Consider the following 27,933-nt stretch of genomic DNA (forward strand, 5'->3'; position numbering starts at 1 on the left):
CTTAACCTTTCAATGTTATTTAAAAATAAGTAGAATGTTGCTATTAAACTACTATAAAGCTGCCTATTCTTGAAACAATAAGTAAGCCTATAATAGCCTACTGTTAAAAGCCTACACACGATAAAACTGTCTGACTTAGGATTTGGTAATTTAGTAAAGTACGTGTATTGAACGCGTTACCCGATTTTTTTGCATTTTGTATTGATTAGACTTCCATAAAAACTACTACTAGCTACTAAGTGTTGTGGGGTTCGGATTCGTTTTCATCCAAAAATGCCCTCAGCTGTATCTCTGCTCGCCTGTGCTGCAGAGTCGGACTGCGCAGCCGCAGTAGCGCGAGAGAGAGCTCGAGCCGCACCAACACAGCTCAGACAAAATCCGAATGGATAATTTAATATTTGCGCAATGCATCCTTTATTTTTTAGCCTTCGTCTTTGGCTTTATAGCCATAGTACCTCTGTCGGAAAACACGGAAGATTTTCGTGGAAAATGTCTGCTTTTTACGCGGGGTATGTGGCAGAATGAGAACATCACGGTGTCTAAGCAGCGCTTCATCATTGAGGAATGGGGACCTCAGTCCTCCTGCAGCTTCATCACCGCTGTCGCCATCGCGTCCCTCATCCTGGCCGCCGTGCAAGCCTGGAGGCTTCTGCTCTTCATCTGCAAAGGCCACGATGAGTGAGCGATTCTTCATTTAATCGTTTAACTTGTGATTTGATGTCTCACGTAGCTGTTAAACCCGTGCCAGTGCGGTGATTGGGAAGCGTGGATGCAGTTATAATGAGATGTCAGTCAGCGGCATTAGTTAAATATTTTATTATATGGGACAATTGTTCAATATCATAACAAACTGATACTATCTGTGATTATGGAGTTTTTAATGTAGGTTTAATGAGCTGGTATAATACATTTGAATGATTTAGTCACAGAAAAGTTAAAAAGTCATTGAATGTACCTATATTTGCATACTAATTGAGATTATATTGATTAATTATTACAATCTGATTTAGTCTCTAGTCTGGCATCAAATGCCATGTGGTTTTAAGGAAACTGTCCTGTCCTTTCATTTTATGTAAAAGATCAACTCAACATTCTGCAAAATATCCTCTTTTGTGTTCCACAGAAGAAAAAAAATAGTAGGCTTCATTTTTAGAATGGCTGGAGTGTGTAAACAATGACTAAACTATCTCTTTTTCTATATATATAGCTCAATCTTCAATGCCTTCCTAAACCTGCTCATCAGCACATTCGTAGTGTTTGCTGTATTCCTGTCCAGCACAATAGTAAGTGTGGGTTTCAACCTATGGTGTGATGCCGTCACAGAAGGAGGCAGTATGCCCAGCAGGTAAGCATGATGTTCAGTTAATAAAAAAACACTAAACAATGTGAGATTTGTTTTCAGACTGCCTTTATAGCGTGGAAAGAGCCCCAATTAATTGTGCGGGCCTTTTTTTCTCTGTCAGAGGAGGTTTTAGTGACATTGAAATTAGCCAAGGGCTTTTTGGCTCTCAGTCCACTTCAGTGACTGTTCAAGTTCAGTCACGTTTCAGTGTCCATAAACTGCTACAGTATTTGAATATAAACCCTGAGTTTGTATATCAAGCAGGTTTGTTTTTCAAGTTTTTATGAACAGATTCCTCTCAATAAATGTTGCTTCTTGAAGAATCTTTAAATCATTTCTAACAATGACTACTGTTCATTTCTAGCTGTGAGGATCTCCAGGACACTGATCTTGAACTAGGGTTGGACAACTCTGCTTTTTATGACCAGTTTGCCATAGCACAGGTTGGTCAGTTAAGAATACAAACATGAGTGCTTTATATCAACAGGGTTCATTATGTTGTCTTAGGGGGATAGTTCATCTAAAAAAATGACTCAATCTATTATAATTACACTTAATCACTTGTGTGACTTTTGTTCTTCTGCGGAGCACAAAAGATACTTTGAAGATTGATTTCCATTGTAGATAGAACTAGAGATACACTAATTTATCAAAATCATTTTTTTGTGTGTGTGTGTGTGTGTGTTCCACTGAAATAGTCATACAAATTTAGAATGAAATGAGAGCAAATATAACAGAATGTTAATTTTTTGTGAAGCAAACTTTTTAAAAAATGTACGTAGTACACTTAAAAACGTAAAACTCTATGCGTTTTGGCGGTTTATTTACAATGCCGTTTTGGTGGCCTGAAAACGCAAATTTCTGTTAACAGGATTCTATGATTCTCAGGATCTATGTAAACTACAAAACGTGGATTTGTGGAATGGTGACGTCATGCGCATATGTATAACGTGTTCAGTTTATAGGCATGTAGTGTTTCTTTACAAAGTTATATCGCCATCTACTGGCCTGGAATTAATAATACAGCGTCTTTTATTGTTTTCATGGATCCATGTGAACGGGATCGTTTTGACAACAATGTCGTCTGTACACGAATAATGCAAAGGATTTTTTTTTTTACGTTTTTAGTTAATTGTTGTCATGTAAACGTACCTGTAGTCAGATATCTGCAAACACTAGAACATTTTCACAACAACCTAGTAACAAATTAAGACACTTTTGCAACCTCCTATAAAAGCTGACATTCTGTCAAAAATTTAACTTTTCAAATATTTTAACTATAAGGCCGTATAACAGTGATAACACGGAAAGCGAAAAATTCCGTCAATGGCCGGGAAAAAGTTAAAGACAAGTAAAATGTTTTTTTTTTGTTTTTTTTTTAAAACGACAATTTTTACGTCTTAAAATAAAATATATTGAGGGTGTTTTGACCACAGACCTTATTTCAGGTATTTAACCAAAATCCCATTAAAAAACCCATTGACTTGAATGATGGAACCGAAAGTTTCTCTATTAACCCTAAAACCAACCCGATCTCACGGCAATTCGTACAAATTTTACGAGATGGATAATTTGTAACAATTCGTACGACCTCACACGTACGAATTAAGAGTGATTTTTACGAAATCATACACATTTTACGAATTGGCCAATTTGTATGAATTCGTACGAATGACCTACCCCTGACCCCGCCCCTGAACCTACCCATCACGTGGGTTTAGACAAATCGTACGAATTCGTACGAGTGAGGTCGTATGAATTAGTACGAATTAGCCATTTTTTAATCAATCGTACGAATTCGTAGTAAGATAGCATTGTTAAAACTGTTGTAGACTTCTAGATTAGGCAACTTGCTACGTTTTTTTGAGTAATATTGTGTTTTCACACTGCTTTCACACCTATTTTTATCATGAATATAACCGTCAGGCCTCTTCTGCTTTCCTCTAGTTTGGGTTGTGGGCGGCCTGGCTGACTTGGCTGGGTATCACAGTCATGGCCTTTCTGAAGGTCTACCATAACTACCGTCAAGAGGATCTGGTCGACAGCTTGATCCACGAGAAAGAGTTCCTACTCGGACGCTCATCACGCCGGTGCTCAGATGTGGTAGATGAGAAAAGTGGCATGATATGATAAACTCAACATTTTGCAACGCAACTATTATAGAACATTTCCGTCAATGTACCGTCAAGTAAAATGTATTCATAAGCTTCTAAATATGGCTTATTAGTTGGTGTATTGACAACTAATGATTGACCTCAGTTGAGCTTAATTGAGCCAGATGCTTCTGAATAACATTTTATTTGACTTTGGACGATGACTGAGAATAGACATTCATGTGCACTCGATTGTTTGGACTGAGGTCAGCGATTTCTGATGTTGAGCTTAAAACACTAGACTAGACCCTGAACAAAATGAACAGTGAGCATGAATAATGTAAAAGGATAGTTCACTCAAAAAGGAAAAATCTGTCATTTACTTGCCATCAGGTTGTTCTGAATCCATAAGCCTTTCCAAAAGATGTTGAATGAAACCTGTCTGTCCTGTGAAAACTTCAGAAAGTTAATGACAACAGTATAAAAGTAATCCATATGAATTAAGAGATTAATCCAAGTCTCTTAAAGAGACATAATCCCTTTATAAACACTGATCAATGCACATAGCACATCAAAAATGATCAATAGAAGCAAACCTCATTGGTCTCTCCTTGGGAGTTTCCGTTTACCATATTTGATGTGATTTATGTATTGTACGTCTATTGGTCAATTTCTATTTAAATAAACACCTAAAGGATATAAAGCAATCATATGGATTACTTTTTTTTGTGTCTTTATGAACGTTTTAGTAGAGGGACAGAAATCTCTTTATTTGTGTTTCAAAATTAACAAAAGTGATATGGGTTTAGAATGACGTGAGGGTAAGTAAATTATGACAATTTTCTTTTCTTTTTCTTGGATGAACTATCCCTTTAAAGGAGTAGTTAACTTTTAAAAAGAAAAACTTTTGCTGATAATTTACTCACCCCCATGTCATCCAAGATGTCCATGTCTTTCTTTCTTCAGTCGAAAAGAAATTAAGGTTTTTGATGAAAACATTCCAGGATTTTCTCCATATAATGGACTTCAATGGGAACCAAACGGTTCAAGGTCCAAGTGACTCTCCTGTTCAAACTCGTTCATCAAAATGAACAAATCTTTTTGAGTCATGACTCGAAGGGTCCTAGATGAGACCCTTATTCATCGTCTGCCGTCGTTTAAAGCCATTTGAAGCTGCACTGAAACTCATTTGGACCTTGAACCGTTTGGTTCCCATTGAAGTCCATTATATGGAGAAAAATCCTGGAATGTTTTCATCAAAAACCTTAATTTCTTTTCGACTGAAGAAAGAAAGACGTGGACATCTTGGATGACATGGGGGTGAGTAAACTATCAGCATAAGTTTAATTTTAAAAGTGAACTACTCCTTTAAGGAAGTGTACTTAAATAAATGTTCTTATAAATCCCGTGTGACATACAATCAAAGTCTTATTAACAATTATGTTTTTGTCCTCAACCAAATGCTTCCCTTAAATCGGTTTTAGATATAAGCGACAGCTTCCAGTCAGTCTCTATTCCGTCAGCGGAGTTGGATTCAGTACATACATTGTAGCTCAGGCAATACTAGATTTAACACTATTTAAAGTGTGTGTGATCCATTTCTGGTTTTCTTTTTTTTTTAAAGATCATTCCCTTCCACTACTTCCTCCATGTGTAAGACATATATATTCATGTATATGACTGTGATAGTATCTTTCCTATGTAAAGGGATTCAAAACATGCTTGCATGTACATATATGCTATAAAAATACACAGGTGAAGAGGAAGGCTCTATAAAGATATTGAAGTGACTAATCTGTCTTCGGGACATGACATTCGGAGGGACTATTTAATGATTTGCTTCATTCAGTTTACTTACTTTCCTAGAATCTACAAAGTTTATGCTATTACGCTCCATATAGTTCACTATGTTTTGAAGTATTATTGCGCATGCTGGAATCAATTTTGATGTATGCCTTTTATTTTCGGTTAAAGCATCTTATAAAAGGATTATTTTACTTTTGCTAGTTAATGGCATGTGAGCATGAGTCGTGATTCGCTGTGATTCTGCAACACTCTCAGGCCCACAAAAAATTATGCAGACATTGTTTTGTGCATCCTTTTTATTTATTGTGTCATAGTGTGAACACATCTCTTCGACATTATAGGCCTATATTTGTTTTAGGGCTTTTATTTAATAAAAGCAATGATAGCAGTATTAACAGCAATGATGATGAAAATACAAATTAATTTGTGATTTTTCTGATCATGAAAATAAAATTCAGTCTTTAAACTAAAGACCATTTAAAGCTCTGTTTGGTTTTTAATATTTTCATTTTTGAAAGTAAAGAAAGTAAAAAGAAAAGCAGTGAATATACTGCCAAAAAGCACCTCTATTGAAGTACACATTACAATTGTATTGCTTCAGTGATTGGCTGGCCCAACAGTACAACATATTTAGTTGATTTCCCTTCTGTCGTCTGAATACCCCTCAAACGGGTACATTAAGTAAGTGTGCTAAATAACTGTCTGTTGCATACATTTAATAATCAGTGCACAATGCACATATAAATAGCAAATACATAATGCAAATGACACCCATATAATAAAACATTTGTTTTGTGTCTGACAATGTCAGATGCTTCAATCCAAGTAACTCACAGTGATTTGATGCAGTTCACAGATGATTTGTACACCTTTTAACTCTGATGAATTTAATCCAATTGTATTTTCAATCAACATGACGCAAAATCTAATACTTGGGTTTGGTAAGTTGTTTTTTTTAATGTTTTTGAAAGAAAGCTCTCATTTGCACCAAAGATGCATTTATTTGATCAAGAATACTGAAAAAATGTGAATTATTATTACAATTTAATATCAAGGTTTTCTATTTTAATATATTTTAGAATGTAATTTATTCCTGTGATAAAAAGCTGAATTTTCAGCATCATTAGTGTCACGTGATCCTTCAGAAATCATTCTAATATTCTGATTTGATGCTTAAGTAACATTTCTTATTATTATCAAACAGTAACTTGTGCTGCTTAATATTTCTGTGGAAAGCGTCTTTAGTGTCACTTTTGATCAATTTGATGCATCCATAGTGAAAAAAGTATTTAAAAAAAATCTTACTGACCCCAAACTTTTGAATGGTTGTGTGTGTATGCATCTCCTTATTTACTACAGCAATACATGCCAAATTGGTTGCTAATGGAGAACATATTAAGTGAAAACTTATTTTTGACAGCAGAATCCAAAGAATAATGTAATTAGATTTTTTTCACAAATGCTCACCCAAAAACTAGAAAGTAGAGACTGAAAAGCTGCTGCTATAATGGAATATTAAAAGACTAAAAGTGTAAAATTTAAATGGAATAGTAAAAAAAAAAAAAAAGACAGAAAAAGAAAATTCTGATACAAAACAAAGTAAAACAAATAAATGCACCATAGGCTTAGGCCAAGATGCTGGTACAGGTTCATGTAAAATATAAACTCAAATGTTGCGGGTGTCATAAAGCATCTCTAAAATGGCATTCTTGCATTTGCCAGTTAAATCTGGCAGTGCATGAGACAAAATATGGCCAACACATCCTTGGATGTGCGTCTTGTATCTCTTTTCGGGGAGAATTTGTGTCGGATGGAAGCGTTTGTGCTTAACAACTTTGCCCTTCGTTTCAACTCGTCAAGTAAAGTAATGCTAAAGGTGTCGTCATTGTGCCAGTTCTTCTCTTTTCACATGTACATTACATATAATATATTCTTTAACAATGATTAGTGTCATTCTGTTTATACATGTTGATAATGCATAAAACGCATATTTGTACTCTAAACATATTTGATTATTAGTAAAATAAATAGCATTGTCTTGCATTCCACAGACACATTCAACCACATTATGTACAGCAAGTGCATTCGAAATAAAAGAATTAAATAAATGAAATAATTCCTGACATTAAAAAGCTGTGATGCATTGATTCATAGAGAACACAGTGTGCGCATTCTGTAGAGCCCGACTGATTTTGGGTTTGATCCAATGGCTTAAGTGTGTTCATGATAAAAAAATATCTAGAAATGTACTCTTTGTGTTCATGTTGGTTTCATATGGTTGGTTTCAACTTTTTTAACATTTACAAGAAAAGTTTATATTGACCGACAATAAAATGATCATGTGGCGTAACCATCACGTAAAAAGTAACAAAACATTTTCCTCAGACGAGTGTACAACATTTTAATCATTACTTTAAAAAAAAAAAGCTTTTAAATATAGTGTTCGTTTTTTAATTCCAATGAAGTATTCATTCAGTAAATATTAAGGGAGTTGTACAACATGATATTGTACAAACTTAACCAACAACAAAATTATATATTCAAGTCAATATGTATTAACTGCATTCATAATATGTTAATGTGTTTTAATTTAATTTAAAATCCATATAAATAGATCTAGAATATAATCCTGTCTTTATTAGTTTAATACAAGAAATTAAGTGCAACGGGTTTCAAAATTCACCCTTTGAATCAGAAAGCCCTCATATTGATATTTGTATCTTATGACAAAATAGTGAGGTAAATATTTTATGCAAAGAATGCAAAGTGCGACACTAGCAGGAATTGATCCAGCCATGCATTTAAAATGCATTTAATTCTGTTAGCACATTCGATGTGTGTGTGTCTAAAAGTGTCATCGGCATTAACCCTTAAATGCACCTCGGGTCTTTATCGCCCCGGGACAGCATTCCCTACCCTACCCCTCCTTCATTTTTTAAAGTTAGACATCAACCTTCTTAGAGTTCCTCAATCAATATAACAAGAAAAAAACGTTATAAAAAATGTCTGTTTTCTAATTAATTTTTTTGTAAAAAGTTTATAGGGTCGCTAGTGACCCGAGGTATGTAATAGTGTAAGAATTTTCTTCTGCGCGGCAATAATTAAATCTCTTATGACTCAATCAGTGCAATTCATCTTTATTCCTCAAGGGGACAATGATGGTATGATGTTTCACTCGTAATTACCACGGATAATTAAAATTCTCCAATCAAGTATTAGTCTTACTTGATGGTGGAAGAAGCTGTCAGCAATCAAAATATTGATTTTGAAAATGTTGAAAATGATAGTTATAAGAATATGTTCATGAAAAAGGCACAGATGCTGAATGTATTCGGGAAATGAGAAAACAATTATTTTGTAATTGTTATTAAAATATCAGGAGAGTTTTATGCGATTTCAGCAGTTGGAGATCTATCCGTGTCAGATATAGTTTCGGGTTGCTAAAGACCCGCTAATAAAGATTGATTAAACATTCAAGCATTTAAGGGTTAAAATATATATTTATGAAATATACTATTTGTGACAGTAAATGCATGTAGGCCTACTCAACGTTACATGTAGTTCTTTTCAATATTGCTTATTAAAGTCCAATACAGGTTCTCGGTATATCGTGCATGATAATATTGACCTACAGTACCAATATATCAGTCGGGCTCTAAGTGTTATAGACGGAAATCATTCATTCGTGTTCTGTTTTGACAGTCCTGATTGATAAAGGGTTAAATTACTATTGCTGCACAAGTATTACTTGGAAAAGGAGTAACAGATGCTTTAAAACACCAGAAAAGCTATACAAGGACAAATAGCTACATATACAGATTTCTGATTATATACGACTCAGTATAATGAGGTTGTGGCAATGGATATGCCACCATAAAGGGCAAAAAAGCACACCATCACTTAATGGCGTGGCCTTCAGTCAACTACAAAATAAAAGAGGCGGATGTTGAACATCCTCAAAAGCTTTAACTGGTGACCAGTCTGAATATATAACAGTGAAAATAAAGCAATAAAAAAAAAAAACAAGGACCCTTTTATTTCCTCCACAGTCCTTTCTGACCTTTCGTGTTTTTTCTCCTGCTCGTTGCTGCCCTCTGTGGTCGGTTATGGTCATTGCATGGTCAGCCAGATCCAGCAGGCCCAAACAATCTGTTTGAATTGAAGCAGGTACACAGCCAGTGCCGTCTGCAGCTCCTCGCAGGCACGCTGGGGTCTTCGGCGGTCCGTGCAGTACAGGGCTAGACCCAGCGCAGACAGCAGCAGGAACAGGCAGGTGAGCAAGGCCAGGTGCAAATGGCTCTGGGGGGTGTCGTACACTGCAGCACAAAAATTCATAAAGATTTGGTGTGAAATGCTACATTTGTCATTCTTTAAATGTGCTTAAATTATTATAATTTTTTTAGGTAGTTAGCAGTTAGCTTGTCTTAAAGGCTATTTTGCTAACGTTTCTTAAGGGGTCTTTTACACGGCACTGTTTTCAATTAAAAACGTAAAACTTTTTATGAGTTTTTGCCGCTGTTTTGGCATCACAAGGGGGATGTGCACAATATTAGGCAAGTGTTTTTAATGTTGTGTCTTATCAGTGAATATTTACGTATCAAAATAGCCACTTGATTACTATTCTAATCCATACACACAAATTAACCTAGTGTCCCCCATGATTAGTAACACGTAATTATGATTTCAGAAATGGGAAGTAGGAATTTTCTGAAAGCATGTGGGGAGCATTATTCCCTGGCTAGCAAAGAAAATTAAGAAAAATCTCTCTTTCTTTGGGTTTAGCATGCACAAATGTCACATTTTTGGCAAAGGCAAACAAATTGAAGTAAAATTCATCTACATTTTTAAACCACAGCAAAGAGTTACTAGTAAACTTTAAGGCTGTTCTGAGTCTCAGATTGCATGCAAGTAAATGTCATGCATGTTTTCATGCATTTTTGAGATCTACGACACTGTTCAACAACACATTTATCTAGTATTCTTACCTCCTAAACAGTCATAGTACGGAATGTCTGGAAAGCCAACATAAAAAGTAATAATGAGTTTTTAGGTTTGAGTTCAAGTTAGTCGAGGTCTTTGTAAAGCTCATAAACATTCATATAACTAAAGGTGCGGTCACATTTACCACTGCTCTGCAGACGAATTCCACTCATTTTAATAGTAACTTGAAATTTGCTGCATTGACCAACAGAAAGCTGCTTGTTTTGATAGTGATTTCTATACGATTCATTGCTACACTATTGACAATAGACATTGGATATTTGCTCGTGAAATTTTGGTAATGTGACTGCACCTTAATTCTACTTGATGCAGCCTGAATCATAATCAAACTGTGTTCGTTCGTTGGCCAGAGGAGAAATGGCACCTTCACTGAGCCTGGTTTCTCCCAAGGTTTTTCTCTCCATTCTGTCACCTGATGGAGTTTGGGTTCCTTGCCACTGTCGCCTCTGGCTTACTTAGTTGGGGACACTTGACATTCAACAATATTATTGATCTGACTGCACTGACACTATTGGATGAGAACTGAACTGAGTTGGATGACGACATCACTGTTTTCTGCACAACTGCTTTAGATGAAAATAGATTAAATTAACTAATGTAATAATTGATTATCTTTACACTGAACTGACTTCAGCTGAATAATGACGCTATTTTCGTAGAGCTAAAATGAGTAAAGATGCTTTGAAACAATCTGTATTGTATAATGCGCTATATAAATAATAGGTGACTTCACTTGACTCTAGTGTATGAACAAAAGGAAGCATGACGGTCAATTTTCAACAAGGCCTTTCGACAAGACTAGAGCTCTTGAGAGAGACAAACTGCACTAAAGCGTAATTCTTTAAATTAGATTCTTTGTTTCATTAACATAACAGTCTTGTTGGCACAGATTGCACACTGCCTCATTTGCATGCAAATTAGAAAGTAATTCACTTGGGCATGTTTGTGCATCCCGTCTTTTCTTTTTTTCAGAATGAGGGGATTCATTTACCTCAGCTCTAAGTAAGACAAATCTTTCACTAACCTACTTTTGACTATTTTACAATGTTTCACTTTACAGAACAGTTGAAAAAGACTGGAGATTGTAGGGACTGCTAGAGCAGGTTTATTTGAACTCTCTTACCATGAACAGTGATCTCTGGCTCTCTGAAGCGAACTCGCCTCTCGTTTTTTCTCCTGCGCGAAGAGTCTGACTCTACATTGCTCACGTTGGACCTTTTCAGGATAGAGGTGGGCAGTTTTTCATTTATGACCTGAAATCAGAAAAGACAAATCTATTGACTTCTAGTAGGTTCGATAGACATAATATGAAGTCGTTTGAATCATTGGATTACCTTAGTTTTAAGAGTTTCCTGTTGTATATATGGCTGTTTTCGGTGTCGTAGCTCAGAGTGTCTGTCCTTATGGCTATGAGAAATGCCACTCAGAGCGTCGCTAAATGACTCGCTGGCTGAGAACCTCTTGGAAAGAGTTGACACACACTCTCCCAGCGAATCTGGAAAAATGAACACAAATTTACTGAAGAAAATCTAACTGCAAATCAAGTCCATCTGTTCCAATGTATTGTGACATGAATGGAAAGTAAAAGACTGCAAGTCAAGATTGTAACAACTTTAATGAAGAGTGAAAGTAAAAGCCATTTTTGAGATGATTCCTGTGGCCGTGGTTGACTAAGCATTTATACATATCCCGGACGAGCCCCCAATGTGAAGTCAAAGACGTATTTATGTGATTGTAAATATTACTTGAGAAATTAATCAAGAAAAGAGGTTTTATGCCGAATTGACTGTCAGAGATGATGTTACAGAAAGAGCACAGTCTTCTGGGTGCCGTCATCCGGCATCTGCCGGAAAAAGCCAAACTCTAATTGCGAGCGCACTTGATGGAGATTGATTCATCATAAGAGCGCATTACAAACTGCAAAACAACATATTTGGCAATTAATCTGCAAAATAAGCAACACACATTTGTTTCTAGTCGGTACAGTCTGTATGATGAAATTAGTTTAGAAGAGAATAATTTAGCATTGAAACTATGACTGGTGATATGTTGTGGGGGAAGCATTTTCTCTCAAAAAGCTGACTTGGCAGCTGAGTTTGACGTACGCGACACATTGCTGCCCTATACAATACATTTTTCATAGTCCAAGAAAAAGGCAATAGGGAAGACACAGAGCGACCCGTCCCTCCAGAAAACTAGCAAAGCATTTCTGCTTACAAAAACACCCTGGCCTCAAACTGTCAAAGACATGACCCAGCTTTTCAGCCAGAGATCTACAACGCCATCAGCGACTGACAGAAAGTGCATGCTTGGAATACATGTTTACTCATTCGGTTCATTTACCTTTCGCAGTTTTTTTAATCGTACAGAACTGTAAGTGCAGTGCAATTTCCTTGCTTCCTCACTGAGTGGAAATAGTAAATGAGCCTTTATGCAAGTTCTTAAAGGACAAGTTCGGTATTTTACACCCCTAAAGCCAGGTTTTATCGTAGTTTTTGTCGAAAACTACGATAAAACTAACCTAAAAGTTTAATGCATTTTATGAAGGATTGTTCCAGTACACCTATGCAACCATTGTGTAAATGGGATGTAATGGACCAAAGTTGTAAAGTAGATGTGATTAATTGCAGTTTTATACAAATTTAACATACAGCAAACTATCCAGGTAAGTTGGTTATAGCCACCACTCTCACTATTAAAATGATAAAAACAAATCAAACTAAAATACAGAAAGCTTTCATTTGAAAGTCACCATGAACTCAAAATTGACAAATATTGTTTTATATGGAATATTGCAGTATGTATTATAAATAAAAAATGTGTGATGTGATGTGATGATGTGTTTACTGGCGCGAGGGCGGGGCAACCTGTCAATCACAAGAGATCCACCAATAGCAAACCACAACCATACAATCAATTCTCTATGGACTAAATCAAGTCCCGCCCTACATACTGTACCAGTTTTCTACTTCAATTTCACATTTTATTCAACGTGTTGCTTACCGATTCTTTCTAATTACTTGTAAAATTTACTATCAATTTCTGAGTAAACCTTTTTTTTCCCTTGTGTATGCATATCATGGTACATTTTTGTTAGGGCAATTAACTTTCTAATTATTTATGCAATGTTGACAATGTTTTAGTGGCATGTCTGAATGGAAACTGAAGACACAACATGTGTAATCAAATAGTTAAGTTACTTGTATATTCTGTTTTGCCAATCTCAGCATAGACGGTGGCTAGCAGCTCCAGACTCCGGGCTGTGATTGGGTGGTCATTACCAAAAGCCCGCTGGTGGATTTTAGTGGCCTAAATGGAAAAAAAGATGCAGAAATCACAATTACTTCAACATTTCTCCTCTTTAAAAGCCTGTCATTTTGAATGTATACTAAAACAATGTACGTACCTTGCCACTGTATTCCAAAGCAAGATGGGGTCTGAAAACAATGAAGAGTGACAAAAATGTTAAAAATTATGGTCCAAAATTTGTGTATGTGTGTGTATGTAAAATAGTTATTGAAATAAAATTCAAGAAAAATGCTATTTAAAAAAAAAATTATTTATTGTAATTTTTTACACATTAGAAAATATACAATATACAATAAGAGATACCATATTCTTTTCAGGGTGTCCATGCATACAATGTATACAAAAAATTTACCAGTGTTGGGGAAAGTTACTTTGAAAAGTAAGGCATAACAATAGCGCATTAATCCCTAAAAAATAATAATTGCGTTACTTAGTTGCTTTATATGGAGGACGAGGCTCAAACTAGCTCAAAAAGCTGCCAGTTCATAAATGGGAAAACAAATCATTTGCATAAAGAATAAGTAAATAAGCATGACTTTACGTTACAGTAAGGTTACTTTTTCAAGTAATGCGTTACCCCCCCAACACTGCAGTGTACATGCATGGAAACATGCAGTCTGAACATCACCGAACATGTGTCTGCCTAGTTACAGCACGTGTGAGAGAGATGCATGCACATGTTGTATATTATCGATCAGCAAATCTATATAATTGATTACACCTTGGGGACTCGGTTGACCCTTTTCTATTACCTCAGCCATAAAGAGGGAGAGAGTCTCAGTTCATTTACAGACAGGGTCCAGTATAATATCACATATTGCAACATATTATACTAGATGGATCATTAATATTGATATGTTTTCTGTGAGCAACAGCAAGAACAATCCATCTAATAGAATACATCAGAGGAGATCCAGCAAAACCCATAATACTTGCTGTACATGAGTCAGTACAGTAAAGCATGTTATGACAGAACTATCGACTTGGTATCAAGTTTATTTGCTTATCAAAAACAGATTACAGCAGGTCAGTATATTTATAATCATAAAGAAGAGTGTGAATAAAGCGAGACTGTCAGGCAAACACTTGACACTCACTGGATCTCTCACCTTCTATAAAACCTTCTTTAACTATTCTCCTGGCACAGGAGAAACTCTTGACAGAGAACATTGTGGAATAGCACACTGCTTACTGTGCAGTATATATGAAATGGTGCCTACTGTTCTAAAAATACTAAATTGAAAGGTCAAGTTGTTGTGTACATTGCCATGTGGGATGCAGTGCACCCTGATTCTATACTTTACAATTTGGCTAATGTAGCGTACTACCCTTGTGAAAAGAAGTGCACTTAATTGTAAATAATGTGCACTTCTAGTGCACTTTAAATATGTATATATATATATATTTACTAGGGCTGTCAAACTATTAATTGCGATTAATCACTTCCAAAATAAAAGTGTGTGTTTACATAATATATGTGGATGCACTGTGTATAATTATTTTGTGTATATATATATATATATATATATATATATACAAAATAATTATACAATTATATAATTGTATAATTATATAATTGCATGTGTGTGTATATATATATATATATATATATATATATACACACACACACACACATGCATGTATATTCAAGAAAAAAACTATTATATAGATATAAAATATTTATAAAATAAAATATATTTAAATCTATATACAGTATATACATGAAAATATTTCTTAAATATATACAAGCATATGTGTATTTATATATATAAAATAATTATACATAGTGCACCCACATATATTATGTAAACACAAAATTTTATTTTGGATGCAATTAATCGTGATTAATCGTTTGACAGCCCTAATATACATAAATATATATACATACTACTACATACATTTACATTAACTATACTATTTAAAGAAATATACTTCAAATAAAATCCCACAAGTGTAAACAGAGCACTTTTATGTTTCTTAACACACATAAATACACTTTTAAAACATATACTTTGTAATTGTCAAGTTAAAGTTCACTTTATATTACATTTTAAATTGTTTTTGTTTATGCTTTAAAGAAGTACACTTATTTTGATGTGTTGTTGACCAACATTTAACAAGTACTTGGTAATAATTGTAGTAACTGTAGTGGTAATATTAAATTACAATATTACAAGTAAATATATTTTAAGGTGTGTCAAAAAGCACTCCAAACTTAAGCTAAGTTTAATACCTTTTCATTAAAGTTGCACCTGTAATAAATACACTTTTTAAAAGTATAAATTGCACTTTTTTTATCCAGACAGTTGTGCATCCAGAAAATGTGCACAGCACATCCTGTATAAATAGCATGAGTAATGCGGCAGTACGCTTATCTGATGGTAAAGATGATTCATAAGGTTTGGTACACTTGAACATTTGGTACAGGAGCCTTAGCCTGTAAAAAGTAAATACACAAGAGTTTTAAATTACAAAGACATGTATGATGAATTATGTTGGCACCAACGATAACAATGTGCATCCTTTATCTAAATCCTCTGACTCATATATATATATATATATATATACACCATATTAATTCTGTCTATATTTACATTTACTATTGGGAAGCGGTGGCAAAAAAAGTAGAGCACATAGGCATAAAGCTCTATTGATCCCACAGGCCTGGCACCTTTGCTTAATTTAAGCACAGATACAGACAGTTTCAGAATACCACAGCAATAGCCCACCTCAGTCAGGCTCGGTGAGGCATGCGGATCCATTACAGCACCCGTCACAACAAATCTGGGAACACTTGTGCTATGATTCCTGAAGGAGGTAGTGGAAATGTGCGGCCCGTGCCAGAGATATGCCACTCTATTCTTTTCAACTGGAACTCTTGGCATGTGTGTGAAGAATGGTGCTGTTTAGATAGGCGCTGCTTTGCCCTCAAGGTGTATGAGAATTTCCCAAAGGGATTTCACATGGAAATTTTTCTTCATGTGGTCATTTAGCACTACGCAGTCCATATTGCAGCACTATTGTTTGGTAAGATGACTTTAATTAGCTTTTTTTTTTGCATATAGGTCAGTAATTCAATATTGAATCCTTCACGTGCGCTTTGAATGTCACATTTTTAATACTCTTCTGTACTTCTCACTTCTATGTAGAGTATGTTTTTAAAACCCAATACATATGTCAGTGTGGTTATTATGGTCTTGCTTTAATTAATCATGACTAGGTGTTGGGTTTGCACTGTTTTGGATTGTCCTCAAAGGACATCTGATCGGACACAACAACATGGCAAAGCTCTCAGCTACAAGAGCACTTCCTGCCCCAACACTGAAAGATTCAAGAGGCAGAACCACTTCCTATTCACTCAATAAGACTTGAGCTACATTTTGTGTCAAAACTATCAGACATTCTAGTATATTTATTTGTTACCTGAAAAAGTAATACAAGCTCATTTTTGGGGTATCAGAGGGGAGTCAAATAAATAAATGGACATGAAATATTGATTTGAGGGTCAATAATATAAGAATGTCCACATTGTTAAGAAATGGAAGAAAATTGTTTAAAAGTGTGTATATATATATATATATCTACAGCACATGAAAATTTACAACTTGAAGTAACTTTGCCTTGTCTGTTGTTATTATTATTATTTTGTGCATGTTGCACAGCATGACTTTTTTTTAAAAATGTTCGAAGAAATATAATATTAAGCCAAACTACTTAGTTTTTTCTGTTTAAGAATTTCATTCTATAAATGAGTTTTATTTCTTTATTATCTATTTTGCTGTTGATCATTAAATAGTTACACTTTGTGTGCAAACGATGCCAGTGAAGAAAGCAAGTCTAAGCTTTCGGACGCAGCCGTTGTTAAATAATTGTGTTTTTGTATGAATCATAATTTAATTATAAGGTCAAAAATGAGTGTCCGGACATTACCCCCTAAACTGATATTATTAAAGGGGTCACATTTGTTTTTTGCTGAAATAGCAACAACTTCAACCATGTCTGCTGTCCTAGTTTACCAACAGATCTTGAAGATCTATCCTGTTCCGGTTTCAAGAGTTACCTGAGCCAAAGAGTTTAAGGGATTACATACAAATGGTGTGGATACCCCCACATTTCTTTGTCCTGCGAAACATTATCTTATTGGAGAGGCAATAAAACAATCTCGTTCTCATTCAAGTTTAATGCCATCCTCTCTCCTGTGGCATCAACAACCTACCCATCTCCTTCCCGGAGACAATCAGGTTAAATGCTTTAAGTCCCCAACAAGGGCCAACTGGTAGTCATAAATGTCCTCAAGTGTATGTGGTAGTGACTTACAAAAGACCGCCTCATCATTTTAAGCCCCTGGAGGAAAGCGGACACCTCTCTCAGAGTGTCCTAGTAACATCTGAAACCTTGAGACTCACATAACACAAGTCACCTTTCTCTTCCTCTCTCCGTACGAGCGCACACTTGAGCCAGTATAGTAAGGGATTCCTAATGCAGCATAAATAAAAACTTGCGTACATCCCAGAACATTAACTGCACTTCCAAAATATTAACCAAATCAGAAGACATGCTGTATAAATGCTGCCCATCATTTGAAATATTTTAAATCATTTACATTTTCTCTTTAATAAAACCGGTAAAGCTGAATGTTGCCATATGAAACAGTTCACTCTTTGAATTTGTTACTAAGAAAAGTTACTAGAACAGCAGTCGAGTATTTCTTAGATGAGACATAAACAAGAAATGTAGTGTGGACAAATGATCTGGAGTAAAACTGGGTCAAATTAAGTAAGAATGATTGAATGCATCGGCCAAAATCCTGCATCAAGTGCTCATGAAAAGCCCTCTATCAATACACATTGACTTTACATTTAAAATATATATATAGCATGCTGTATGTATGCAGTGAGTTGACTCTCCTACCTCTTGCTCATGATGCTGAGCTGAGCCAGTCTCTCAAGATTCTGGGCCTGAGAAGCCTGTTCTGATAACTCCTCTTGAGACAGACATCCTGAGTTTCCCAATGTCCCGTCTTCCTGAGACCCTGATTCACACAAAGTCTGTCAGAAACCTCACAGACGATGCAAAAAAACTCGCATGTACAGAGACGACAAGACAGTGACAAGACTGAAAAAGACAGAGAGGGAGGGAGGGAGGATGAGAGAGAGAGAGAGAGAGAGAGAGAGAGCGATGGCCGATCTCACCACACCCACAGATTCAAATGCTCTTACAAGGAAATGAAAACATATGGAAAACAGAAGCTTAGAGAGACCAACTGGCAATGCCAAGAAGATTACTAAATTATATTTTCTGCCTGGGAATCAATATTAAAATGAAGACCTGATTGTAAGATTAATGTTCTGGCAATACATGAGCAATATCACAGGAGTAGGAGTGTGATATGGCTCTATATCAGCACGGCTGTGATTGGGCCATAGACACAAGGCCACAGGCCGAGTACAGGAGGCGATCACAGACGCGCTGAAACAGAGCCATATCACACTCCTACTCGTGTGACATTTCATATCATTCAATAAGAAACAACAACAGAGTCTTTAAAAACCCCTATTTTGTGCGGGATAACTTCCACCCAAGAGATTTGTTTTCATGATATTCAAATGTAAATAGTTTTATCTCTAAAACTGTTTAGCATTTAACGCTAGTAATATGGGGGCATATAATAAGTAAAAAGTAATTGCTAGTTAATTCCACTAACAAGGCTCAAAATAGCCCCACACTAACACAGTAACATAAAGAGGGTCCCTATATGCAAAACGATTGTGTACATTGTGTATACAGGCAGGAGAAAACCACGATGGCCGTTCATACAGCTCAGAAGTTCGCTGAACAGTTCAGTTCACTTAGTTTCGACTGTTTCGTGGTGTCGAGACTGTTTTCTAAAGATGGCTCCTGCTGTGTATACACGAAGTGGACTGTCCTTATAAAGTATCTTCTTATTAAACGGTCTGTACACTTATAAAGTTCTCAATGCTTCGTTTTGCATGTAGGGACCCTCATTATGTTACTATGTTAGTGCTGGGCTATTTTGAGCCTTGTTAGTGGTATTAACTAGCAATTACTTTTTACTTATTATATGCCCCCATATTACTAGCGTTAAATGCTAAACAGTTTTAGAGATAAAACTATTTACATTTGATTATCATGAAAACAAATCTAAGAGAACGGTTAACTAGGTACCAAAGTTTTATTAGACCAAAGGTTTATTTTGCGCCGGAGTTCTCCTTTAAGCTGACAGTTTAATAGGATAGTTCACCCAAAAAAATGAAAATTAGCGCATGATTTACTCCCTGACACTATCCATTCTTCTTTCAGACAAATACAATCAGAGTTAAAAAAATGTCCTGGCTCTTCCAAGCTTTATGCCAGTGAATGGTTGTTTCTGTTTTAAAGACCATAAAAGTGCATCTATCCATCATCAGTGTTGGGTAAGTTAAAAAAGTAAAAAAGTAATTAATTAGTTACTAATTACCTCTTCAACAGTGTAATTAGATTACTGTACTAATTAGTCTCTCTAAAAAGTATTTTATCACTAATCAATTGCCTTCAAAATCCCATATCAATCTCAAACAGCTGAATAATAAAAGGATAGACATGAACCTGTTTTAATTCTTTCAAATAAATACTATAAAATACATTTTGACGTTAAACCCACTATTGTTTTATGTCTGATCTCATGACATTTCTCACATTTTTCATACATATTTTACAATAATTCATAAGAATTTGTACGAGTGCGGTGGTACGATTTAGACACCTCATAAAACGCATACGAATCGCTGTGAGATCGGATTGATCTATACACAGTATTTACCTCAATTACATCAGAAGTAACTGTAATTAAATTACAGATAAATGAAGAGTAACCCCTTACTTTACATTTTCAAGGGAAAAGTAATTAAATTACAGTAACTAATTACTTACTGTCCATCATAAATGTGATCCACACGACTCCGGGGGTTTAATAAAGCCCTTGTGAAGCGAAGCGATGCGTTCGTGTAAGAAAAATATTTACATTCAACACATTACAAAGTAAAAATCTAACTTGCAGTCTATTTGCACCTAAAGAGCAACTTACGCAACTTGTGACGTCGGAAGTAGCGTAGTTCGCCATGGCGTAGCGTAAATATCAGAAGTACGTTGCATTACTCGCATAAGTGGACTGCAAAACTTGTTCCATGCAAACGGCCCCAAAGAAATGCACTTCTGTATTCAAACTTAATTTTACTGGATTAACACACTTATTAAATGTTGCAGACACATTATTGCTCTACACAGAAATCTTTTGGTGTATCGAGAACGCATGATGGGAACGGAGTAAGGCCAGAGGGTAGAAATCACACAAAGTGCTGACTCAGGCAGCGTCTCCATGGTACTCAACAGCTCTTTAATGAGGTAATGTATAGCGTGGTCATAAATCTCTCTAGGCTCCTATACTCTCTGCCCATGCTAGACCTCTATGCTGTCTCAGCAGCAAGCAGAGAGCCAGAGGAAAGCTAGATGTCCACCATGGGAGGAGATCAATGGGTCTCCTTCATCCATAAATACTGGTTCATCTCACAGCAGATGAACCTCCTCTGTTAAGTACATTACTGCTCTCTGACAGGACCTTGGGGACAGGTTTGGTTGTTGGGTCAATGTTCAGTGTTTTGTGGAAGCAGACTTGCGGACTTGAACCATTACGATTTATTTGCTGCAAAATTGTGATCAATCTGTGGCAAATTTATGGCAATGTTTGTCAGAAGAAGGTTTGAAAGGGACAGAGATGATTATTTTCTGTCATTTATTGAATATACGGTACTTGGATGGTAAATAGGTCTACATACACTCGTTTTCGCCAAAACGAATGAACCCAGTTCGATTCCAGATTCAGTTTATATCAACCCTAAACGTTGCACTCTGATTCACAAATTCGCTGCATTACATGTAGGCTATCACGAAGCTCAATCGAATCGACTGGAGTCTAAAATGAAGGCTTTTCAGTCCGCTTGAGCCATCAATCCTATTATTTGGGTGTATGTAAATGTAAAGCTAATGAATCATTTACTCAAAATACTGATTCATTCAGGAACGAAACAAGCAAAATATGAAAAATGTAATTTGGTTATATAAGATATGTCTTCTTATCTTATATGACCCTTAATAATGATCACTGTATTGTAACCGTCGCATCTTGTGGACTTTTTACCGGTGAACAAATGTGTAAAAACTAGGGCTGTCAAACGATTAATCGCATCCAAAATAAAAGTTTGTGTTTACATAATATATGTGGGTGCACTGTGTATAATTATTTTGTATATATATATATATATAAAAATACACACACATGCATGTATATTTAAGAAAAAAATATTATTATATATTTAATTATATATATTATATTATATAATTATTTATATATAACATATGTATATTTATGTATAATATTATTTATATATAAATCTATATACTGTATATACATAAAAAAAATCTTAAATATATACAAGCATGCGTGTGTATTTATATATATATATATATATATATATATATATATATATAAAATAATTATACACAGTGCACCCACAAATATTATGTAAACACAAACTTTTATTTTGGATGCGATTAATCGCGAATAATCGTTTGACAGCCCTAGTAAAAACCAATATATTCTTATAAACACCATATTCTTTTCATGCCTTTTGCAGTGCCCTTTAAACTGAACATGTGCACTCTTAAAAATAAAAAGGTTATTGATTTCCATTGATGGCTCCAAGAAGAACCTTTAACATCCATACAACCTTTGCATTTCCCAGAAGGTTCTTTACAGTAGAAAAAGTTTAAAAAAATGAACCAATGGTTCTTTTATGGCCTTCAGTGTGAAAATTCCCTTTTGGGACCTTTCATTTTAAGAGTGCATATTCCCTTTGAATTGGAATTTCACTTACGATGACACAATACCCATCGAAGTGTACTTCGCAGGGCACTTGCGGTCGATCGGAATGCACCTAATATCTTTGCAAGTAAGCTATTGAATAATTCACTGAACCAATTAGTTGATACACAGATTCATTCTAGAAGGAAAGCTTTGACTTTGTTTGGAACTATTTTTGTTGATGGAGCAAAAATATACAAAGTTTGTATGTTGAACAGTTGTGCACACTATCCCAATCATGCTGCTGACTTGAACATCTTGTTTGTGAGGTATTGCTTAATGTCTATTCACAAACACATGTCCATTCAACAGCATCATAAAAATATATTTACGTAAAGCCATAAAAAGTGGACCTGCCTGTGCTGGCCTGCAGCGAGGTGAGCTCGATCAATGCCACTTCGTAAAACATCTTCTCCGCCTGAATGAACTGCAGAGCTTTCCCATCTGATTTTATACAGGTCAAGGATTAGACATGCTTGTCACCATGAAATAGACTTTTGTTATGGTCACACACACACACGCCCAATTACTCCAGCTCAGTGAAATCCTGATTTGTTCAGCTGCTAGCATCACCTAAGACAATAAAAAAACACTGGTGTTTACTGAAAATTTGATGCATTGCATAAACAGAAAAACAGTCAAACATACAATCCCTATTCTAGCTCAAGGCCTGTTTGATATTTGATTGGTTAGTGTTTGTGTCACCTACTCATTTCAGCTCTATAGAAAGACACAAAGCTTGCAGCGGTTCTATAAATAGTCACTAAAGAGTTTGTTCAATGTTTTCAAAGGCTTGTCATTACCATCTCTTTGTAAGATCATCGTATTTGCCCTCAGGTGTCATTACAAAAATACAGCCAGAAAGGAAAATGTTCTTAAAATAGCCATGAATGACCTAGATATTAGAAGTATTTCTTATTTGTATGTGCAGTAACTTAAACGTTTGCTTTAGCTACAGTATTAATTATATCAAATAAACAAACTAAAAAAGTCAAACAAGTACTGTATACACTATCATTCAAAAGGTTAGTAAGATTTTTTTTAAGGAAATTAGACATTATATATATGAAGAGTTCAGATGCAAAAGCCTCTAAATGCCATTTGAAATTTTCTTCTTCAATGATAATTTTTATCAAACTTGTATATTTAAGTTCAGTAATTTCACTTAAATAACAATTAATAGGTAATTATCATTGCCATTTAAGTGAAATTACTGAACTTAAATATACAAGTTTGATAAAAATCATCATTAAAGAAGAAATTTTCAAATGGCATTTAGAGGCTTTTGCATCTGAACTCTTCATATATATATATATATATATATATATATATATATATATATATACATAAACAAACAGTATGTCTGTATATCACAGGTTCCACAAATAATTACGTTTTATTTTTATAAAAAAATGATAATTAAACAAAATAATATTACATCACTTAATATTCAGCAATATCACTGATCTGACTGCACCGACTCTATTGGAAGAGAAGTGAACTGTGCTTGATGATGACATCACTGTTTTTCTACTGAACTGCTTTATAGAAGAAATGAACTAACGTAATAATTGATGATCTTTATAACAGAACTGAATAACTGACTTCAGCTGAACAATGACACTATTTTCTTTTAGAGCTGCTCTACAGCCAAAATGAACTGTTTAAATCATTAAATTATTTTCATTGTAAAGATGCTTTGAAACCATCTGTATTTTATAAAGTGCTATATAAATAGAGGTGTATTGACTTGATAAAAATAAATGTTTTCTTTAGCACCAAATAGAATGATTTATAAAGGATCAAATGACACTGAACAGAGTAATGATAACATGATCACATAAATAAATGTAAATTAATGTTAAGATATATTCAAATAGAACAGTTATTTTAAATTGTAATGATGTTTCACAGTATTGCTGTTTTACTACATCAAATAAACGCATGATTTGTGAGCATTAGAGACTTCTTTCAAAAACATTTAAACTTTTTACCAACCCCAAACTTTTAGTTTACATGCTCTAGCAATAAACTTGGAAAAATTCTAAGTTTTTTTTATTTTATTTACTGATGACAATGTGTGCGTCTCATTATAAGCAGTGCTAAGTTATGTTGTCCCTCTTAAAATGATCTTTTCCAAGAATGGGCAGCATATTCCCAGGTGTCCCGGACATATTTTTAGATCCCAGCTGGCTGAGGAACATCTGAATTTGCTGACTAACCACATGGGGATCAGTTTGAAAGTGATAAATCTATTTGTGGTGAACGTGACGCTAACTGTTGAAATAGCTGTGGAGGTGAGACCAGGAACAATTTATTCTGTGTGGATTTTAGTCGTTCATTTAGCATTGCCTTCCTCTCCATTTGATTAAAGGCCCGTGTCCTCATGCTTCATATTTTTAGAAATATTGCTTAGCATACAATATATAATCAGTCAGTGTTATTTTAGTATCATTGAGATAATAATATATAAAAATGTTTTTTTTTTTTTTTACAGTTTTAGTTTTAGGTAAAGGTATAACATTTATTTTTGTTTAAAATGAACAAAATTGTAAATCATTTTTCCAAAACGTGTTTTTGTCTTACCCTGACAAACCTTTTATAAGTAGAGCTTGAAGTGGGCTAGTACCCTCACTTTTTCTTTGAGGACACAAAAACTAAATTTACTGTTTTCTACAATGAGTGTTTTGGAAGAAAAACCTTTACTTCATTTATACGTTTGCAAGATTTGTGGCATAAAAGCTTTCCTTTTGCACTACCAAAAGTAATGGATTGGTAAGATTGGGATTTGTTTTAGTCTCTTAGGCTCTCCAAGCCTAAATTTATTTGATTAAATAAAACAGTAACATTTTGAAATATTATTACAATTTAAAATAACTTTCTTTCTATTTGAATATATTTTATTTTTTGAATATATAAATTTCAGCAGCCATTACTCCGATACAACTATGATCCATTTTTTTTGGTAAAAAGTAAAGTAAAAAAAAATCAGAAAGCATTTTAAATACAAAAATGTATCAGATTATACATGTCTACAGTGTCAATGTCACTTAGTTAATATCCTTATTCTTTTAAAAACAAATCTTACTGACACTAACATTTTCTGTACTGGACTGTGTTCACGTGTCAGTCAAACGCTCAGGTCCAGTGTGTGTATGTGGGCAGTTCTGTCAAAATAATGTGGACTGAAACAATTGCCATTGCAAGCAAATATACGTGTTTTACACCCTAATTCACCATTCTGCCTTTTACTGATATATACTGGTCCATATGAGGATAATAGAATGGCAGAACAAGATAACATCTCTGTGTAACCACACCCAATTCACCCCAGCTCCTCAAATCACCTATTCCAAAGTCCCCCGTTGTGCATTGATTGAACAGACTAATGTTTTGCATGTAATTAAACAGCTTATTCAATTAAATGATAACATCTACATCAATTATTTCTCTTTTATGTAATTACACAGAGAACACATTTTTCACCAAGTCCCACCACTATTTACTGCTTCAGATCATAGAAAATACGTTGAAACCAATTCACATGTAATTGGATTTTAATTGGAAAAGAGGTTATGAATGATCTTGGTTAATGACTTGTAAATGACCCCATTTGAGCTGAAACTACCAGTCTTGAACCCGTTTAAACTCTATGCTTTAGTAATTGAGAGGCCATGGGTTTAAGAGGGAATGTATGTCACGTAACACTAGCCTTGTTGTTAATGGCAGACCGTGGATGAATAATGACAAGGGAGCTCATGCTGGGTCTAAGCAGGTTAATTAGCTGTGATGCTCTTTCAGCTGAGATTCGATAAGTGTCCACAAATCCTCTTAGGGAAAAGACCACACTGAAGAAGCTACAGTTGTATTACCAAACAGCATAAAACATACAGCGTTTCATTACATGTTTGTTGTGCTGATAAAAAGGATTTATAACTTGTTCTGTTACACAATGTGGAGTGAGGGTTGATACTTGTTTAAAAAGGATACAATTCTTCTCATCAATGTAGAGTTCAGCAATCTGTATGAAGGAATTAAGAGAGAATATTGTCTGTAAAATTCAAAACTTCTTCAAATAAAAGAGAAAAAGCAAGACCAGAGAGAAATAAATAAACACATTTTAGAATGAAGGAAAAATTTTCACATTTTGAATTATTTTTTTCATGAGAATTAATCTCTATCGCTTATTACCATAATGCATCATAAACATAGATATATAAACATAAATACATATATAAAACAGTAGTAATTATAAAGATTGATTGGCTATGCAGCTGGCTTTAGGAGAAGCAGTAATAACAATTTAAAAATTATATATATATATATATATATATATATATATACACACGTATATATATATATATATATATATATATATAATTTCTCTTAGAGTCGGCTGCATGGACCAACCGTTATTTTTTTCTATCTACGTAACCTATTTATTTCTGTCCTGAACTGGCTGCAAAGTAAAATGGGAATCTTCCTAGCCCACCACCTTCCCCAGCACCACCTGCCTAGTCGTGCAGGGGGTTCTTCCTACTTTCCTTACAGCTGCTTGTATCCTATGTGTATGTGCATTTTTTGGAAGTAGCCTTCACTCATGCCAGCAGCAGCAAATCTAGTCCGTCAAGACAAAGAATATGTACATTCCATTTTTAGCAATAAAATTATTTTCAATTCTCTGAGAGTTGTCATGATCTATCTATCTATCTATCTATCTATCTATCTATCTATCTATCTATCTATCTATCTATCTATCTATCTATCTATCTATATACATACATACATACATACATATATATATATATATATATATATATATATATATATATATATGGACAGTAATGCACTTTTTAGCAATAATCTGGTTTATGTGCTTAAATTGCTTTAAAAAACTGCTTAAATGTCATGGAAATGATGACAAAATGCAAAAAAATGAATGTTCTTAAAATTAAAATAATTTTAAAATAAATCTTTTTTTTTGTTATATATAAAATGTTATTTTTCTTCCTTTTGAATTTAGACTAAAACAACACGATGGATTATCAGATTCACTCAACATGTAACATTCTAGTTATTATAACTTTCAACATGTCAAAATACCTCAGATGAAATATTATAGTCAATGTTAGGGATAAATTTTAGCAAATTCTAAATATGTATTTTTCTTACGGTCAGAAGAGACTCTGTCTGGCCAATGTCATAACACACATTCCAGTACTCTTGTGTAAGTGCCACTGTTTATATTCTGGACATTAGCCTACTTGGGACCCTTGTGAGAGAAACACAGAGTGAGCAGAGAAACCAGGGATGAGTGTTTTTATCTGACGGACTGTCATGAACAGATTCTATAATTACTGAAGGGAAGTGAACACATAAATAAACATGTATTATGTGTAATAAACTGCAGACATTATTCGATAAATTTCCCTGATGTTTCATGTAAACACATGATGGATACGGAA

The 27,933-nt window shown here is 34.6% G+C and overlaps 2 protein-coding genes across 3 annotated transcripts in view; one reads left to right on the plus strand and one right to left on the minus strand.

Moving 5' to 3' along the window:
- The first annotated feature begins 314 nt into the window (after positions 1-314).
- On the plus strand, positions 315-5,712 carry tmem179ab (transmembrane protein 179a, genome duplicate B). The gene is made up of 4 exons (XM_039667057.2): positions 315-678; positions 1,208-1,345; positions 1,707-1,785; positions 3,290-5,712. The coding sequence occupies exons 1-4, from the start codon at positions 383-385 to the stop codon at positions 3,470-3,472; spliced, it is 696 nt and encodes a 231-aa protein (XP_039522991.1). The 5' UTR covers positions 315-382; the 3' UTR covers positions 3,473-5,712.
- The window catches only part of c15h14orf180 (chromosome 15 C14orf180 homolog), a 43,636-nt gene continuing 20,595 nt past the window's right edge, over positions 4,893-27,933 (minus strand). The window contains exons 5-13 of one of the 2 annotated variants that reach the window (XM_089120518.1): positions 26,459-26,489; positions 22,826-22,912; positions 18,463-18,583; positions 13,649-13,679; positions 13,443-13,551; positions 11,577-11,737; positions 11,366-11,495; positions 10,227-10,253; positions 4,893-9,557 (exon numbers count right to left, since the gene is read on the minus strand). In XM_089120518.1, the coding sequence (XP_088976644.1) occupies positions 9,352-9,557; positions 10,227-10,253; positions 11,366-11,495; positions 11,577-11,737; positions 13,443-13,551; positions 13,649-13,679; positions 18,463-18,583; positions 22,826-22,912; positions 26,459-26,489 (903 nt within the window). In that variant the 3' untranslated portion in view covers positions 4,893-9,351. The remainder of the gene's footprint in view (positions 9,558-10,226; positions 10,254-11,365; positions 11,496-11,576; positions 11,738-13,442; positions 13,552-13,648; positions 13,680-18,462; positions 18,584-22,825; positions 22,913-26,458; positions 26,490-27,933) is intronic. The other variant, XM_089120519.1, reaches the window with a different exon arrangement.

This window comes from Pimephales promelas, chromosome 15, assembly GCF_988280905.1.
Source record: "Pimephales promelas chromosome 15, fPimPro1.hap1.1, whole genome shotgun sequence".
Lineage (NCBI taxonomy): Eukaryota > Metazoa > Chordata > Actinopteri > Cypriniformes > Leuciscidae > Pimephales > Pimephales promelas.